Source organism: Pteronotus mesoamericanus, unplaced genomic scaffold (genome assembly GCF_021234165.1).
Source record: "Pteronotus mesoamericanus isolate MK-2021 breed Mesoamerican mustached bat unplaced genomic scaffold, CSHL_Meso_final contig_24, whole genome shotgun sequence".
In the NCBI taxonomy this organism is placed as follows: domain Eukaryota; kingdom Metazoa; phylum Chordata; class Mammalia; order Chiroptera; family Mormoopidae; genus Pteronotus; species Pteronotus mesoamericanus.
Genome location: NW_026555100.1, coordinates 13,790,347 through 13,807,723, shown reverse-complemented (window position 1 = coordinate 13,807,723; position 17,377 = coordinate 13,790,347). Strand labels below are relative to the sequence as shown.

The following is a 17,377-nucleotide window of genomic DNA, read 5'->3' as shown; positions in this document are numbered from 1 at the left end:
ATAGTTTATTTATCCATTCACCAACGGAAGGATATCTTGGTTGTTTCCAAGTTTGTGCAACTATGAATAAAGTTACTATAAACATCCATGTGCAGGTTTCTGTCCATGAAGACATTCTGTAATGAACACATAGTCTTCAACTCCTCTGGCTAAATACCAAGGAGTGTGATTGCTAGATCTGCTAGATCACAAGGTAAGAGTATGTTTAGTTTTGTAAGAAAATGCCAAATTTTCTTCCAAAGTGGCTATACCATTCTGCATTCCCACCAGATACGAACGAGAGCTCTCTTGCTCCTCATCCATACCTGCATTTGGTGTTGTTACTTTAGTGGATTTTGGCCATTCTAACAAGTGTATCTCATTTTAATTTACAATTCCCCAAGGATGTGTGATGTTGAACATCTTTTCATATATTTATTTGCCATTTGTATATCTTTGGTGAGGTGTTTGTTCAGGACTTTTGACCATTTTAATTAGGATTTTTTTCTGATTATTAAGTTTTAAGAGTTCTTTGTATATTTTGGACAATAGTCCTTTATCAGATGTCTTTTGCAAATATTTTCTCCCAGTCTGTGGCATATCTTCTCATTTTCTCGACAGTGTCTTCCATCAAGCAGAAGTTCTTAATTTTAATAAAGTCCAGGTTATCAATTATTTATTTCATGGATAATGCCTTTGGTGTTGTAGTTAAAATTCATTACCATACTCAAGGTCACCTAGGTTTTCTCCTATGTTATAGAGTGCTGCATTTTACATTTAGGTCTATGATACATTTTTAGTTAATTCTGGGAAGGGCATAAGATCTATGTCTAGAGTCATTTCTCTGCATATAAATATGCAGTTGTACCAACACTATTTGTTGGCAACACCAGTTTTGCTCTAATGTATTGTCTTTGCTCCTCTGTGTCAAAAGTTAGTTGACTCTATTTAAATGTATCTATTTCTGTGCTCCCTAGTCTATCACATTGACCTACTTGTCTGTTCTTTGAACAATACCACATTGTCTTGACTAAATTAGCTTTATATTGTCTTGAAATCAGGTAGTGTCAGCTCTCTGACTTCGTTCTTCTGCTTCAATATGAATTGGCTATTTTGCGTCTTTTGTCTCAGCATATAAACTTTAGAATCTGTTTGTCAATATCTACAAAATTATTTGCTGGGATTTTGATTGTTATTTTACTGAATCTATAGATTAAGTTGAAAAGAACTGACCTCTTGACAACAGTGAGTCTTCCCAGCCATGAGCATGGAATAACTCTCCATTTATTTAGTTCTTTGATTTGCTCATCAGAATTTTATAATTTTCTTCATACAGACCTTACATATATTTTGTGAGATTTATCCCCAAGTAATTCATTTTGGGGAACACTAAAATAAATGGTATTGTGCTTTCAATTTCAAATTCTACCTGTTCACTGATTATATATAAAAAAGCAATTAACTTCTGCATATTAACTTTGTGGCCTGCAACTTGCTATAATCATTTATAACCCAGGGATTTTCTTGTTGATTCTTTGGGGTGTTCTATGTAGATGATCATATGTAGAAATAAAACTGAGAGCAAACACAGTTTTATTTCTTCCTTCCCAATCAGCATAATTTATTTTCCTTTTCTTGTCTTATTGCATTAGCTAGGATTTCCAGTGTGATGTTGAAAGGCAACAGTAAGACATCCTTTGCTTTTCCTGATTTTAGTGGGAAAACTTCTTGTTTCTCACCATTAAGTATGTTTTATGTAGATGTTCTTTATCAAGTTGAGGAAGTTCCCTCTTCTACTCCTTATAGTTGTCCCAGGTTTTAGATACTTTGCTCAGTTTTTTTTTCCCCCTCTTTGCTTTTTTTAAGTTTTGGAGCAGTCTATTGTCATATCCTTAAGTTCAGAGATTCTTTCCTGAGCTGTGTCCCATACAGTGATGGTCACATCAAATGTATTCTTCATCTCTGTTCTCTAACTCTTTGTATTCTCTCTTAAAATTTACACTTCTCTGCTTACCATATCCATTTATTTTTGCATGTTGCCTATTTTTTCCATCAAAACTCTAAACATATTAATAATGGTTTTTTGTTTTTAATTCCTGGCCTGACATTTCCAAGGTTCATTCCGTATCTGACTTTGGTTCTGATGATTGCTCAGTCTCTTCAAACTGTGCTTTTTGCCTTTTAGTATGCCTTGTAATTTTGTTGTTGTTGTTGAAAAGTAGACATGATGCACTGAATAAAAGAAACTGTGGCAAAAAGATCTTTAGTAAAATAGCGGTAGTGTGGAGGAAGAGGCATCCTTTAGTAGTATGATTAGGTCTCAGTCTTTCAATGAGTTTGCACCCCTGGACTGCAAACTTCACCAATGCTTCTCAGTCCCCACCTCCCCACTTCCCTTCAATAAAATGGAATAGCTGGAGGGTCTGGAGTTACGCATTTCCCTTCCCCTACATGTATGGCAAGAAGGGCTCAAATTGGGTTTTTCCCTTCCTCCTGGTGAAAGTCTAGAGCTGGTGTTAAGTATTTTCCTTCCCCTACTTAGTTGAGGCTGTGGCAAATTAGTTTCTCCTGAGGGCCCACCTTGGTAAGAAAAGCAGAATGCTCAAGTGTTTTACAAAATGGCATCTCCTCCCTGTCCTAATCCTAACCCCCACCCCCTACCCTGGCACTGGCTCCTGCAGAGGTTTCTGCTCTGGTAAACTGTGATTCTCTGCCTATCTGTCTCTCTAATTTTGGGGGTAGCATTTTACCCTGTGACATCATTTCTATGAAGGATCTAAGAAGAGTTGTTGGTTTTTTTAATTTGTTCAGCTTTTTATTTGTTGTCAAAACAAAGTGACAACCCCGAAACTCCTTCTAAAGGAAAGAAGAGATTCTGGGTTTTGAGATACAGTTTTAATTAATGGTTTTTATGAGTGCATTGTATATTAAAACTATTAACCCTCTATCTGGTTTTAAAAATATTTTTCCCAGTTTGTCATTTGTCTGAAATCTTATTTATATTATTTTTGGAAGCATAAGAATTTTAAATTCTCATGCAATCGAGCCTATAAAATTTGCCTTTTTGTTTTCAGATTTTACAACACGCTTTGAAAGGCCTTTCTACTACCAAGACTACCTTCACCTATGTTTTTTCTTTTTGTATTTTATAGCACCTTAGTTTATAAATTTACATTTCATATCCACTAGGGATAACTTTTTTTTCAGTTTTTATTAAATAGCTGACTGGCTGTCACAAAATATTTACTAAACAAGTCCATCATGTTCCAACTGATATGAAATTCCACCTTCATCTTAGACTAAATACCTATTATATATTGAGTCTGTTTCTAGACATTACTCTAGCAAAACAAACAAACAAACAAAACCTGGTTACACAGCCTCTGAACAGAACTGAACAGGGTAGCCAAAGACAGGCAATAAAAGACAAACTTTTCTTTGTTTAACGTTCTGAATTTTACTCCACATACTTTGAATTACCAGTCAAAAACATCAATAAAAAATTGCTAAAGTCTTGCTTACTAGACATGATAGAATTGTCATATATTGCAGCTTTCTGAAAATTACACTGTAACCCCATACACACCTGAATAACTCCTGAAATCATAGATCTACCTTGATTTTAAAACTGGGCACTAATCTAGCCTATTTTAAATGGAGAATAGTGCAAGTTCAAATATGTCTTGATCTAGATATTTCTCTGCCATTTAACATAAACACGAAACCATTTTTTACCCTAGAGTGTAAAAAAAAGCTCTTCTGTCTAAATCCTTAACTGTTGTAAGTAAAGCTACTACCCCAAATTTAGAAGAACCTTAGATATGCTTGATTCCTTACTATGTGTGTTCCACAGATCCAGCCATCATAGATATATTTTGCTTTCTTCATTGTTAGCTGGTAACTATTTTTCCTATTAAAATCTATAATAAAATTTAATTCAGAATCTAATCTTTCTATTCTACTGCAATCCAATTGCTGTATTTTTAATATTATTCTTTTATAATGTGATTTCAATGTCGGATGCCAAATGGGACCCCTTGTGACCATAATACCATAATACCATAATGCTGACTAGCCAAGACAACAGAAATATCCTTCTGGCAGCAGCTGGAAAAAGAACAGGTGTTATCTTTAAATCATTTTCTTTAAGACCGTCTCCCTCACACTATTTTCTAAACAACTATTAAAGGTAAACTTCTTTAGTAGTTTTAGCCTTTCTTCAAGAAGAAAAAATATTTTCAAGCACTTGAAAATACTCCTCCAATAAAAATGGGAAGGTAACCTAGTAGTCTCATTAGCATACTCATGAATAATTACATAGATTAGTATCTCTGTACCATGTAATTCTGCTCTCACTACCTGCTGCCCTAGGTACTTTCACACTCTTTTCTTTTTAAATGAACTACTTTAAATGAAGAAGATGCATATTCCACGTACTCCCCAGGAACTCTAAGAGAAGATGCAGAAAACCACTCTTTTAATAGAGGCTAATTATCTAAGGTTTCAAAACACTTTGCATTTGTTTTATGTTACATTATCATGCTCATATAACAGGAAACAGATTGACTTGACAAACATCATGTTACTGGTATTAGGAATAGGTTTCCTGGTAGAATGTCTTTTGCCCTAAATATGATACCTCCCACCACCATTCAACTCAATACCCAAAGAAAATTGTCTTTGCAGAACACATGTAGGATGCACTTCATAGCACAACAAATGAATACTAGTGAGATATATATTTATATATATATATGTAAGTTTAGTATTTAAATAAATAATTTTCTATCTTTGATATAGGAAATGATCTCAAGTATGCCAAATGAGATCACATTTCAAAAGGTTCTGGGCAACAGATAATGTATTTTCTTTTGTCCCACTGTCTCTAGAGCCTCACCTTACACTACGAAGCACTTGTTTAACAGCCACCTACTAGTAGATCTCAATTACCCAAGGCACAGCCCAACACACAAAGATTAGAAACACCCACTACTAAAATCTAAGCACTTTCCATGAGAGGTTCCACCTCAGATGAAGTTACTCTAAGTTTAGACCAACAATACTCAACCATATCAGATTTGATGTTCCCTTTCCATAAAATATTTCCCAACTTCTGCTTTCTCACCCTAAAATAAAATTAATAACAATATTCTTACAGACAACTTCAAACAAATCCATATACCCTAAATAAAATAAACACAGAAAAGGGAAATGAAAATAATTTATAATAAGATAATATGTATTTCAATGTTAATCCTAAAACGAAACTGAACTAGAAGGCATACACAAATGTAATTAGTAGATAAATGTAATTAGTAGCTACAAATGCAAAGTTGTTTGTGATGCAATTTTCCAAAACTGTCAACAATCTTAGTCAAGTTGTGAAAGAAACAAATCTTCCTTTCATACATCAATTGAATGTGAAAACAAACAATGGAAAATTCAGTCTCAGTTAAAACCATGAGTTTATATATAAAATGGAGGTTTCTAGGTTCAGATAATTACAAATAATACACAAACGTCAGGCAGGATATTCCTAAACCATGCATGACATTGTGACATTCTTTGTTCAGAATGGCCCATGCAGAAAGTATAGCATCTCTGGACCCATCAAATGCTAGCAGTTAGCCCCTGTCATTCCAACCAAAAATAAAGAAAATTTTAAATGTCTCCCAACTTCCCCCTACAGGGCAGTTTCCTTCTGGACCCACTACCTTAGACACATCAACTGTCACAGTATAATGTAAAGAATGCTTAGGAAGCATGGCTTACCTATGGGCTATATGGTCATCGGTACTGAGCTAGCTAAACCTCAGTTTCCTGTGTATCAAAAAGATACAAACACTACCTAGGTTTTTGTGGGGTGTGACCGTTGACTCAACAACGTAACAATGTCGGGGTAGCAAGGGTAGGTGGTTTTCACCACATGGCATACTGAGATGTGAAGAAGGGGGCTATTTCAGAGAGAGAGAACAGCAAAAAGTTACATGAATAAGGAGGAATTTAACACACAGCAGCCTAGGCACATTTCAGAGAGCAGCCAGCAGCATTATTGTATTAGAATGCAGTGAAATAATTAATATTCAGAATGATGATCCCCCAAGTTAAGAAGACAAGAAAAACTTACATCTTCAAAAGAATTGTACACGGCTGAAATTTTGTAAAGTTGTGATACTTCAGAGAGTGACTATCTAATATTATGCAAACTTTTATTGGGCAATTATCCTACTCTAGACACTGAGAAGACAAAAAGATATCTAATATTCCATACCTGTCCTCGAACACTTTACCATCCAGTAGATTAGACATCAGAAAAACAGCCATAATATAAAGTAGATAGACACAGGCATTAAATAGAAATTCAAGTAGTAAATTATGAGAACCTAGAGAAAATTTTGAATAATTCTCACTGAGGAATATCCAGGCCATCTTCATGGAACAGGACACTGGGAAAACAAGAATTCTGACACAGAATGGGGAGCAAATCATTAAAGAAAAAAATGAAGTCCAGGCAAAGTCACTGAGCATGAAAATACAACTAGGCTTAGAGAAAAGAGATAGGAAAAGGGCAGATTAAGAGTTGGGAAGGCAGTAAAAATTAAGGTTGTAAAAACATTTCAAGACCTGTTCATGGAGGGATCTGAATGTCATTCTAATGATTTTGAATTTTATTGCACAAGAATTTTCCAAAAAACTGGTGCTTAATACAGCACACCTGATCCCCAATTAATGCTGAATGATGGCCAAAAAGAGGATTCTGAACGAATGCAAATTTTCATTAATGAGACACCTAAAATTAAAATACATTCTTAATATGAATAAACAAAAAGAATTTTAGAAGAGAGCTTCTGAGATCGTTTATTAAATAATCAAAATATTACTAAATCTTTTGAACCTGGGAACTCAAAAGAACTCAGGATGATCTTAATCTTATATGTGTCCTTGATTTTCTTCCAAGCAAGTCTGAGAACTTCCTCAACATGTAATTTAGCATTGCTCATGTCACCCCTAATAGGCAAAAAGTAGCCTACAGTATTATTAGGCTCTTTTCACTATGGGGAAACCGAGGAACAAATAAAATAAATTAAGGTATAGTCACCAAATAAGCTATTATGTTTTCTTGGGCTTTAGACTGAAGGCCCACATATCCATTAGTCGTCGTACCAACTGACTACTAAAATTATCTTTCACTTTCGTCTTAAGTGTAAAAATATGTAAGAATAAACTTTTAGATCAACTTCTCAATTTGATACTGGCACCAAAAAAGTTCTAAAATTCTACCTCTTGAATTATGCTATCTGCAAAAACTGCTAAGTGTAGCCAGTAATCCAGCCTCACAAAAAATAGACAGCTGGAAATAGCAGGACAGGTCAGAAATCTTAGGCCCGGCTTTACTTTGAATGTCTGGCAGGCTCAAACATGTGTCTGTAAAACAGGCTTTGCAGAAGCTGTGATGGAAAGGTGCCCTAAAAGGCCCAGAACAGCGTTATCAACACTACACCCACGGCTGCAAACATGAAACTCAAGGTTCTCTCCTTGCCCCTCCCCGCATTGCACCATGCACCACCTCGAGAATCCTGTAACACCATAAGGCCTGTGCAAGTATCCTCCCGATGCTTCCCTTAAATGAGGTACTTTAAGGATGCCCAGGGTGCTGGGCCTCAGTAAACAGTGAGAACACCGGATGTGGTTAAACACATGTCAAAATCTGGCTTCTTCAGAATCTGTGGCCTGGTCCAAGCGATTCAATCTGACAGAGTTCCTGCTACTATTTTTTCACACACGCAATGACAACCGCTACGTTCAAGTCCCCTTCCTCAGCGCCCTGCCACGACTTCCCTCCACTCCGAGTGGGCATCCCAGGGCCTTCAGGAGAGGGGCAGGGTTAAAGTGCAGGATCAGGCCACGAGACAGTCTGGCTCGGGCTGGGGTCCTGCCCGCCGGGACCCCAGATCCCAGAGCGACCAGACCTGGCCTCCGCCAACGCGCCGCCGCTGCCGCCACCTATCAGCTGAGCGCAGGGGCGGGGCTGGCTGGCTCCTCGGCTGAGCCGCCGACAGGCGGAGACGGGCGCGGGATCTACCGTCTCCGAACTCGGGGCCGCCAGGCGCAAACACTGGGCCCAGCTCCCGAGGGCGCCAGCTCAGCCCCAGGGAGCCGGCGAGTGAGCAACCTGCCGTTTGTGGCCTGGTCCGCCCTGCTCGTGTCCACCCGCCCTGGAGGTGGGGTCCAAGCCTCCGGGAAGATGGTGTCCTGGATGATCTCCAGAGCCGTGGTGTAAGTGCTGCTCACAGCAAGGCCCACGGGAGGTGTGGATAGGGCCAGGGCCCAGGAGAAGGGAAGACCTGGGCCTAGGCCGGGGTGGGCTGGTCGAGCCTTGGGCCTGCCCGGGGGTGGGGGTGGGGGGCCCTTGGCCTCCTTACCCTAGTCCACGTCGCTGCAAGGCTCCCTGCGAAGGACTGGGGTCCTCCGGCTGTGTCTGGAAAGCGTCTGGCTCAACGGCCCTGCTCCTGCTGCGCTAGGTGGGCAGGAGCTCAGGGCCGGCAGCGCGCGCTCCGTGCTCCCTCTCCCTGCGCTGCGGGGCACCGCCCTGCCGCCCGGGATCTGCGCGCCTTGCGGCTGCGGCGGCGCCCTGCGCAGGCTCCGCAGACGCTGAGCGTGGCAAGCTCTGCGATCCTCCAGAGGTTGCAGCAGCACTACCTATCCTTTGTATCCCGCGGCTGGTGCGTTGCAATGTCTGTCTCTGCTGCTGATTGCCATTCGGTCACGTGTGGTAGGAGGAGAGATTTGTCTAAAAACCCTAGACAGCTCCCAGCTCAGATCCTTGGGAAGGGTCCCAGTTGCCGCGTGATTTACAGTTGACCGAGAAAGGAGCTCATTGTTGTATGGTGACACTCTCCTGCTCTCCCGGATTTCAGAATTTTGAAGTTTTAGCGAAAATATTTATTAAGTGATTGAGAGGCTTCAGGTGCCCGTTGCCTTTGTTCAAATTATTGGCTCGTTTCATTGTGATCTTACCAGCAAGTGCTACAGATTCACAAAAAAATTCCTTGAGTTTTATTTACTCTGTAAAGGTATTTGTTTGACTACAGTTTAAACTAATTTCCTCCCATCCTTTCCATCTTATCCCCATCCTCAAAAAAGTAAGTAAATTAGTAAATAAAGGCACAAAGTAAACAACAATGACGTAATTACAGCCAGGGACACCTGGATTTATTATTCATGATCTCTGTAGGAGTAATGCTACCTCAGAAACTTTATGAAATGTTTTCATGTGTTGGCTGGCTGCTCCGATTAGTTTTAGAATGTGGGAGAAATAAAAACCATTACCAAATATTAATTTTGTTTCTAACTAGGGAGAAAGCTAAATTTCCTGTGTATTTTGGGTTTGTTTTATTTGGGAGTGAATTAATAGCTTACTAGCCATATTCAACCTTATTTGAAATAGCATGCAGGTTTTATTACTAGATTGCCTTAATGCAGTTTATCCTTCCTCAGTACAGTTTCTAATTTTAGAGCTTCAGAGTTTCCTGTGTTTATCAGTACAAAAGTAAAACTCAAGAAATGAAAGCATATCATAGATGTCATCACATTGTTTCTTAGCCTTTTTGGGTCTCTCTTTGAGTGTCATGTACATCATACAAACGTACCTTTTTTGACCTAGTAGAGGTCTATCAGGTGTTATGTCTGCACCTACAAAATCAAGTACCCCATTAAGAAACTATACTTTTTGTTTCTTTTAACTCTCTGGGTTCCTTTGACTAGTTCATTAACTGATTTTAAAAAATTGTGAAGCATATTTGATTTTATTTGCCTTACTCAAATCATATTTTTGTTTTTTATCATTGACTATGAATATGAATGTATTTTCTAGGTGCTGCCTATAACACAACAAACAATTAGTAACACAAAGTTGATCTTAATGAAACTGACAGTTCAGGTACACTATACCTACAGTACCAATCAGAATGTCAAGTTTTGTAAGAGTTATACCCCGTGCTATAGAGTTTAGACAATGAAGGGAGTATATCTGGTTGGAGAATCAGAAAAAGCAAGGGAACCCTGGGTGGGTGGCTCAGTTGGTTGGAGTGTTGTTGTTCCATACACCAAAAGGTTGCCGGTTGGATCCCTGTTGGGGGCCGTGCCTGAGGCAACCCATAAGTGTTTCTCTCTCCCTCTCTCTCTCCCGTCCTCTCTAAGATCAATAAACATATCCTCAAGTGAGGACTTAAAACAAAGTTAAAAAAAGAAAAAGCAAGTGAGATTACATTTGAAGTGGGCCTTAAAGGACAGACTGAATTTAGACAACCAAAGATGAAAAGAAAAGATTCCAGATAAAGGCATCACTGTGAGCCAAAGCACAGAGGAGGAAAAGCCCAGATTAGTTACAGAGGTCTGGAGGGACTTGGGGTTAGAGAAAGCTGGAAATGTAGGCTGGAGCCTGTTTCAAGGAATTTCAGGAAGAACTGATATATTTTATTAGGAAGCAATGGCTTTGCTTTGTAAGATTCTTTCCTTTGTTGTATGAGATGATTGTACATGGAGGGATGCTGAAAACTTACAGGGCTCCTTAACTGGAGAGAGGGAATGATAATTATGGCCTTGGACAATAGAAGCTACAGAATTTAAAGTGTGAAACAAAAGAAAGGGAGCAAAAACGTGAGGGAAGAAAGGTCATGGAAACGTATTTCATGAGCCATGGAACCATTAGTATATTAGAAAGTCCACTTGTGAGGAAATGGACACATCATTATACTTTGCCCCTTTGCTCATCAGTTTCTCCACATCTGTGCACTGAATGCTGTGTGTTCTCTCGATCATACTCTGAGGACACCAAAGGTCAATCACAGTATTTACACAAACTTGGAAACCTTTTTTATGCCAGGGGATAGAATTTACTTAATATTCTTTCTAACCCATTTGAACAGCCAGCTAGTCCTGAGCCCAAAGAAAAATCAGACAGTTCTCAATGTGAGCCTCGGGTGGCATGCACGAGGAACACAAGTAACCTCTATAACCAAGCTCCCTGTGTGCATGAGCACTTTCTTCCCAGACTTTATGGCAACGCATTGGAGGGAAGGGCACTGGCTTTAGAATCAGACCTGGGTGCCAGTTAATAATTGTGTGGTCCTGGGAAACATACTAACCCTATCTAAGCGTCAGTATCCTTGTCTTAAAAAGGTTAAAATATTTACCCCCTTAAAACTGTTGTAAAGATTAAATTAGTTTAACTAAACTACACCAAATGTGTTACCTCGCATTTATTGTATATTTAAAACATAATACATAAATTCTTTTAAGGACAAGGAAAGTAAGATAGTATAGAAAGAAGTATCATTGGACTTTCATTGCGAAACCTGGAATTTATAGCTAGTGTTGGTTGCATTAACCACCTGAATGACCTTGAGTCAACCTCTTACTGATTGTAGACCTCAGTTTCTGTCTCTGGAAATAAAGGATCTGATCTGGTAATCTCCAAACTCTTTTGCAGAGCTCCAGCATCCTGTGATGGTGTGAGAGGATTTTTTGTTAAAATCAATATACTTTAACTTTTACGGACAAGATTCAAAGGTTAGTTGGCAATTATTAAGGTTACAGTAATCTGAGATTACCAAATAACATTACATTCATATGTGATGCCCATACCCTACATTTTGAAACATGATTCTTACAGATTGAGGGAAATCCCACTATTCTAATTTTCCTTTTTTTTTATTAATCCTCACGTAAGGATATGTTTATTGATTTTAGAGAGAGAAGAGAGAGAAAGAGAGAAAGAAAAACATCTATCAGTTGCCTCCGTTATGTGCCCTGACCGGGGATTGAACCCATAACCTTTTGGTGCACAGGACCATGCTCCAGCCAACTGAGCCACGCAGCTAGGGATCTAACTTTTCTTAATTTGTGTATATAATATAGCATTATGGTAAAGATCAGGACTAAAGACATTGCCTGAATTAAATATCAGCTCTACCATTTATTGGCTATAACATACCCCATAGGATTAAATGCATTTGTATACATAATGGACATTAATGGACTAATGTCCATTAGTCCAGCATTGTGCACATGGTAGATATTCAATAAGTATTAGTACTTGTTATCAGAACAAGGAAAAATATATTCCCCAACATTCCCAGAATACTGAATGTTTAAACTATTTTCGATTTACATTTGTCTTTCCATCTCTGAGTTAGGAGGCAGTTGTAATTAGAATAAGGTTAATAGAATAAGGTTTAATGAAAAAAAGAATTTTTTCTACTATTTTTTATTACACTGTAAGCATTTCCTATGTTGCTCTGAAATCTTATTTTATCTCTTTTATTTCATCAGGCCAGTATGCATAATTTTCATAGCCATTCAACTATTTTTTAATTTTGCTTTTTAGATAATTTCTAAAATTGCATTATAAATAATGCCTCAATGTAATTATAATGCTAAAATAGACATCTTTTATATATACTTTTTCTTGTTATGTGTTTCCTTAGGATAAATATAAAAGAGGAATATATCTGAGTTAAAGGCTATGAATACTTTTATGGCAATTGATCTGAATTGCCAAATTGCTTTCCAAAAATATATTATTTTACAATTGCCACCCATAATATGTGAGTAATGTCTTTATCACAATGTAGCCAGATCTAGGGGGTTTAATATTTTTTATACTTTCTTAATAAATATAATGGATCTCATTGTTTTCTTTTTCATTTGAGCTATTAGCAAGGTTAATATTTGTCCTCATATTTATGAATTATATCTCCTAGGGTGCAAACACTCTGTAGGTACTTTACCTATTTCTGTCTTAATTACTTGGTAATTTACTTGTTGGAGCACCTCACATAACAAAGAAATTAACCTAACGTCATATTTGATGCAAGTGTGTTACTCAATCTAGCACTTCTCTTCAGATATTTTCTTTTTAGTTGTATAGGGAGTATAGTTTTAATGCAGTTTAACTTGTTCATTTTTTACTTTGTTCATGGTTTACTTTGATTTTTCACTTCTAAATATAATAATTACTCCAGGTATTTAATAACTACTTTCTCATTTAGAATTGGATGAATTTGGAGACTTCCTTTTTCATACATCAGTATTTCCCTTTTTACATTAGCAACAGTTTTATTTTTGTTTCACAATTTTATTATCTGGCAACACTAATGAAACTTCAATCGTCTTTCTTTAACTGATTCTTTTCCCATATATTTAATGGGTGCCTTTAGAGTCTAAATTGCATACCTTAAAAACCATACTCCAGCAATTTTCCCCCTTTACAGCAACAACTGTTTTCCCTCTGCCAGATCTTTCTTGTCAGCATTCAAACATCTGTTATTTCTCCTATCTTAAAATGACAACAAAAACTCATCCTATTATACTTTTCATCTCGTTACCCCATTCTCTCCCACTCTTTAAAGCAAAAACTCCGTAAAAGAACAGCCCTCTGTTCTTTTCTCTACATCCTCTGTTTCAGGATCCAAAAACATACCATTTAGGCTTTGCCACCACCAACCACTTCCCTGAAATTGCCTTTCTCTAGGCTGGCAGTGACCTCCACCTAGCCAGATTGTTTGGTCCGCATCTTAGCAGTTTCTGATACAATTACTCATTCTCTCCGCGAAGTACTTGACCTTGCTTTTTTTTTCCTTAATGGCTCACTGGCTACTCCCTTCTCAGTCTCCCCTGCCACATACCCCTATCCCCCCTATCCTCACCCGCATGCGCTAACTTTATAAAGTTGATTGGTCCAAGATTCAGTTCTTAGATCTTTTCTATTTTCTATCTACACTCCTGTGAGGACTCTTACTAATTTACATTTCCAATCCAGACCTCTGCTGAACTCATCATTATATATATTTTCAACTGCCAATTTAACTCTTCTTGGAAACATCTGACAGTCATCTTGATTTTAAGATATCCAGAACTGGGCTCCTGAATTTTCTTCCTCATCTGGCTTTTCTGGCAGCCTGCCTCAACTCAACTAATTACAACTGAGTCCTTCCATTAGCTCAGAACAAAACCTTGGTATCATCCTTGATTCCTCTTATCCTCGCATTCCCTACAATGAATCCTGCCGCAAATGTTGACTCCACTTTCAAAATGTTCCCAGGATCCACCCACTTCTCACCACCTTTACTTACATTACTTTAGTCCAAGCCAGCATCATCTCTTAAATGTATTGTTATAATAGCATCCTGCTTCTACCCTTTGTTAGTGTGTGTGTTAAGATTATGATAGAATTAACGAAAAACATCTTGAGTAAGTTTTAATCCTTGTGGAAATTTGAAGGCAGTCACAATTTATAAGTTAAATATTTCTTCCTTTATATGTACTTTAACTATTTTTAAATGGTTGTAAAATCTCAGTGATGGCTAAAATACTTTTTAGTTAAGGTAGATTTTATCTTTATTTACCAGTTTTGGTGAGATTCATCATGGGAAAAGCTTAAATGTTCATGAGTTGTATCTAAGAATAGTGTACTTACTGAAATTGCTATTAGATAATGAGAAAAAGGTAAACAGGAGAAATGATATTTTCAAGGAAATTGAAAAAAGTTAAAGTCTTAAAAATACAAATTTGTTGTGAATGCGATAGAAGGGGTCATCTTTGCTGTCTTCCTTCTTTAAGAAAGAAGACACATCCTAAACTACTGTGTCTTGCTCTCATTGCATAGGCCAGAACTTCCAACAAGATTCCTTTATTACATTGTTTATGTTAAGTATAGATTAAAATGTTCAAGTAAATGGTGTAATACAATAGTAATGGCATACGGGTAACTTAAATACCTTAAAATAAATATGATATTACTGTTTTGATTGGCACATGGAAAAAGATTATTGCTGAGTCTTTTAGCAGAACATAAGCTTATTTTTACATCATTGATTATACATTTTCATTAAATTTCTACTTTTGAACATTTTTAAGTTTAAATGAAAGGTTAAAATAAAGGTACAAATTATTGTTATAAATGTCTTTATGTTTACAAAACTGTCAGTTAAGGGTTTAAATATACCTATTACTTAAGTAAATTTAACAGCTGCAGTAATGTGACCTTTACAAAGGCCACTCTGACTGAAAATCAGGACTAAGATACTGTAGACAGAAAACAGAAGCATTTGGGATGGAATTATTAACAATGGCTAAAGATTATAAGAGCAGACTATATAATGTTAGAATATTGTATAGCCATTCATAATGGTATTCAAAGGAATTTTAATTTCATTCGAAGATCCTCTAACTATATCAGAGTTTCTTAATGTAGCATTATTGACATTTTGGACTGGATAATTCTTTCTTGGAGGGAAACTATTCTGTGCATTGTAAGATGTTTAGCAGCATCCCTATCCTGTACTCAAAAGACACAAGCAGCAACCACCAGTTACAACAGCCAAAAATGTCTCCAGATACTACCATATATCACCTAGTGTACAGAATTGCCACTGATTGAGAACCATTGTGCTAAGTGTAAAGGGGAGAAAAATAAATATGGGGGCAATGAGCCTGAATCTGTGCTGCTGAATAAGGTCACCACCAGTAACATGTGGTCGTTTAAAGGTAAATTTGCCTTCGCTGGGTGGCTTATTTGGTTGGAGCATCATCCCCTACACCAAAGGTTGCGGGTTCAGTCCCCAAGTGGGGCACATACGGGAGGCAACCAATCCATGTTTCCCTCTCATGGCAATGTTTCTTTCTTCCTCTCTCTACCCCTCGCCCACCTCCCCTCCTTCTCTCTCTGTAAAGTTAATAAACACCGCCCTCTCTTTAAAATTAATAAGCATATCCTTAGGTGGGGATTAAGAAAAAAAAGAATAAATAAATATGTAAATTAAGTTAATTTAAAATTAACTTCTTTAATCACACTGGCCACACTTGAGGCAATCAATAGCCACTGAAGCTTAGTGGTTATCTGATTGGACAGCACAGAAATAAAACATTTTCAGCACTGCAAAAAGTTCTACTTGAGTGATTCCTTACAAAATACATTCTGCTCAGTATTTCCACCTGGAAATGGCTGAGCTGTTTACTGCTTCTGAATATTTTATGAGAAAAATTAGAGGCTATAACGGTATTTGGAAATTCATAAGTGTCTCAGGATATCTCTCACTTAAGGATTTTCTATATAAAATACTGTTTCTGATCAGTCTGTCAAAATTTTTTTATTATTTTAAAACTAATTTCTATTTCAGTGTTTACAGAGAATTTCCCAAAATTGCTGAAAATTGCTGATATTGTACGCTTTGAAAATAATTTTTATAATCACATATTCTGTACATCAGCACTTATATTCCTTATTTTCTAAATTTATAAATGAAATGTGATTTATAAGTTATAATTTCCTGATACTAGAAGTTGTTAGGGTATTTGAATTTGAATACATAGTCAAAGTTACCAGTGTATTGCTTTCCTTACTATTAACAGTTTCATCAACTTTGCAGAAGCAGAGCTGCCAAGGAGATGATGAAAGTGAAACTCATAGGAAAAATATAAACATAATAGGTCTGTACTGGCCAATAATTCAAAATATAATTTTAGAATGTAGTCAAATGAATACATTTAGAAAGAGAGCATTAATATTTTCAAGTAACGATATGTTCATTTTAAAAAAGAATTTTTCTAACCCATAAATAAAACCAAGCATTCTGCTGTAGAATATTTCCATAACCTTTTATCATGTCACATTTCTGAGAAATGTTTATTAGTTTGCTGGTTTAACAAAGTTCCATGAACTCAGTGATTTAAGCAACAGAAATATGTTGTTCTAGAGGCTAGAAGTCCAAGGTGAAAGTGTTGACAGGATTGGTTCCTTTTGAGGGCTCTGAGGGAAAACGTTTCCATGTCTCTGCTAGCTCCTGGTGGGCTGCTGGCCATCTTTGCATTCCCTGGCTTGTAGATGTATCGCATCACCCTGATCTCTACCTTCACTTTCCACAAGGCATTCTCCCTTTCCGTTTTTATAAAGACACAGGTTATATTGGATTAGGGCCCACCCTAATCACTTCATTTTAACTAAATTACCTCTGTAAAAGACCTGTCTCGACATAAGATCATATTCTGAGGTAGTGAGGGCTAGGGCTTTAACATATCTCCCCTCCCCCACAACCTATCTTTTTTGGGTGGACAAAGTTCAACTCATAACAATCTCTTTTACATATCATAAGGAAAACCAGTAGATACCAAGAAATAGTTTTAGGGATTGAATTAGAAAATAAGAAAAATGGCTAACAAAATAGCTGTCTTAATATAATTTGAATTGTTATGTGATGAGGGGGGTACTGATTTTTCTCTTACTGTGAAATGCAAGGCTAGAAGAATAGGTAGATGTTATAGGGAATACAATTTCATTCAATAAATACAGGAAAACTTTCTAATACCAGAGTTGTTCGATATTGAGACTGACAACCTC

The 17,377-nt window shown here is 37.2% G+C and overlaps 2 protein-coding genes across 3 annotated transcripts in view; one reads left to right on the top strand and one right to left on the bottom strand.

The window, feature by feature from the left end:
* Window positions 1-8,754, bottom strand: part of JMJD1C (jumonji domain containing 1C) — a 279,683-nt gene extending 270,929 nt beyond the window's left edge. The window contains exon 1 of the mRNA XM_054572727.1: window positions 8,403-8,754. The gene's annotated coding sequence lies outside the window, so the exon portion shown is untranslated. The remainder of the gene's footprint in view (window positions 1-8,402) is intronic.
* Window positions 8,044-17,377, top strand: part of REEP3 (receptor accessory protein 3) — a 77,998-nt gene continuing 68,664 nt past the window's right edge. The window contains exons 1-2 of one of the 2 annotated variants that reach the window (XM_054572730.1): window positions 8,044-8,256; window positions 11,471-11,550. Coding sequence is in view for 1 of the 2 variants with exons in the window: in XM_054572729.1 (XP_054428704.1) it covers window positions 8,225-8,256 (32 nt within the window). In the remaining variant the exon portion in view is untranslated. The remainder of the gene's footprint in view (window positions 8,257-11,470; window positions 11,551-17,377) is intronic. The other variant, XM_054572729.1, reaches the window with a different exon arrangement.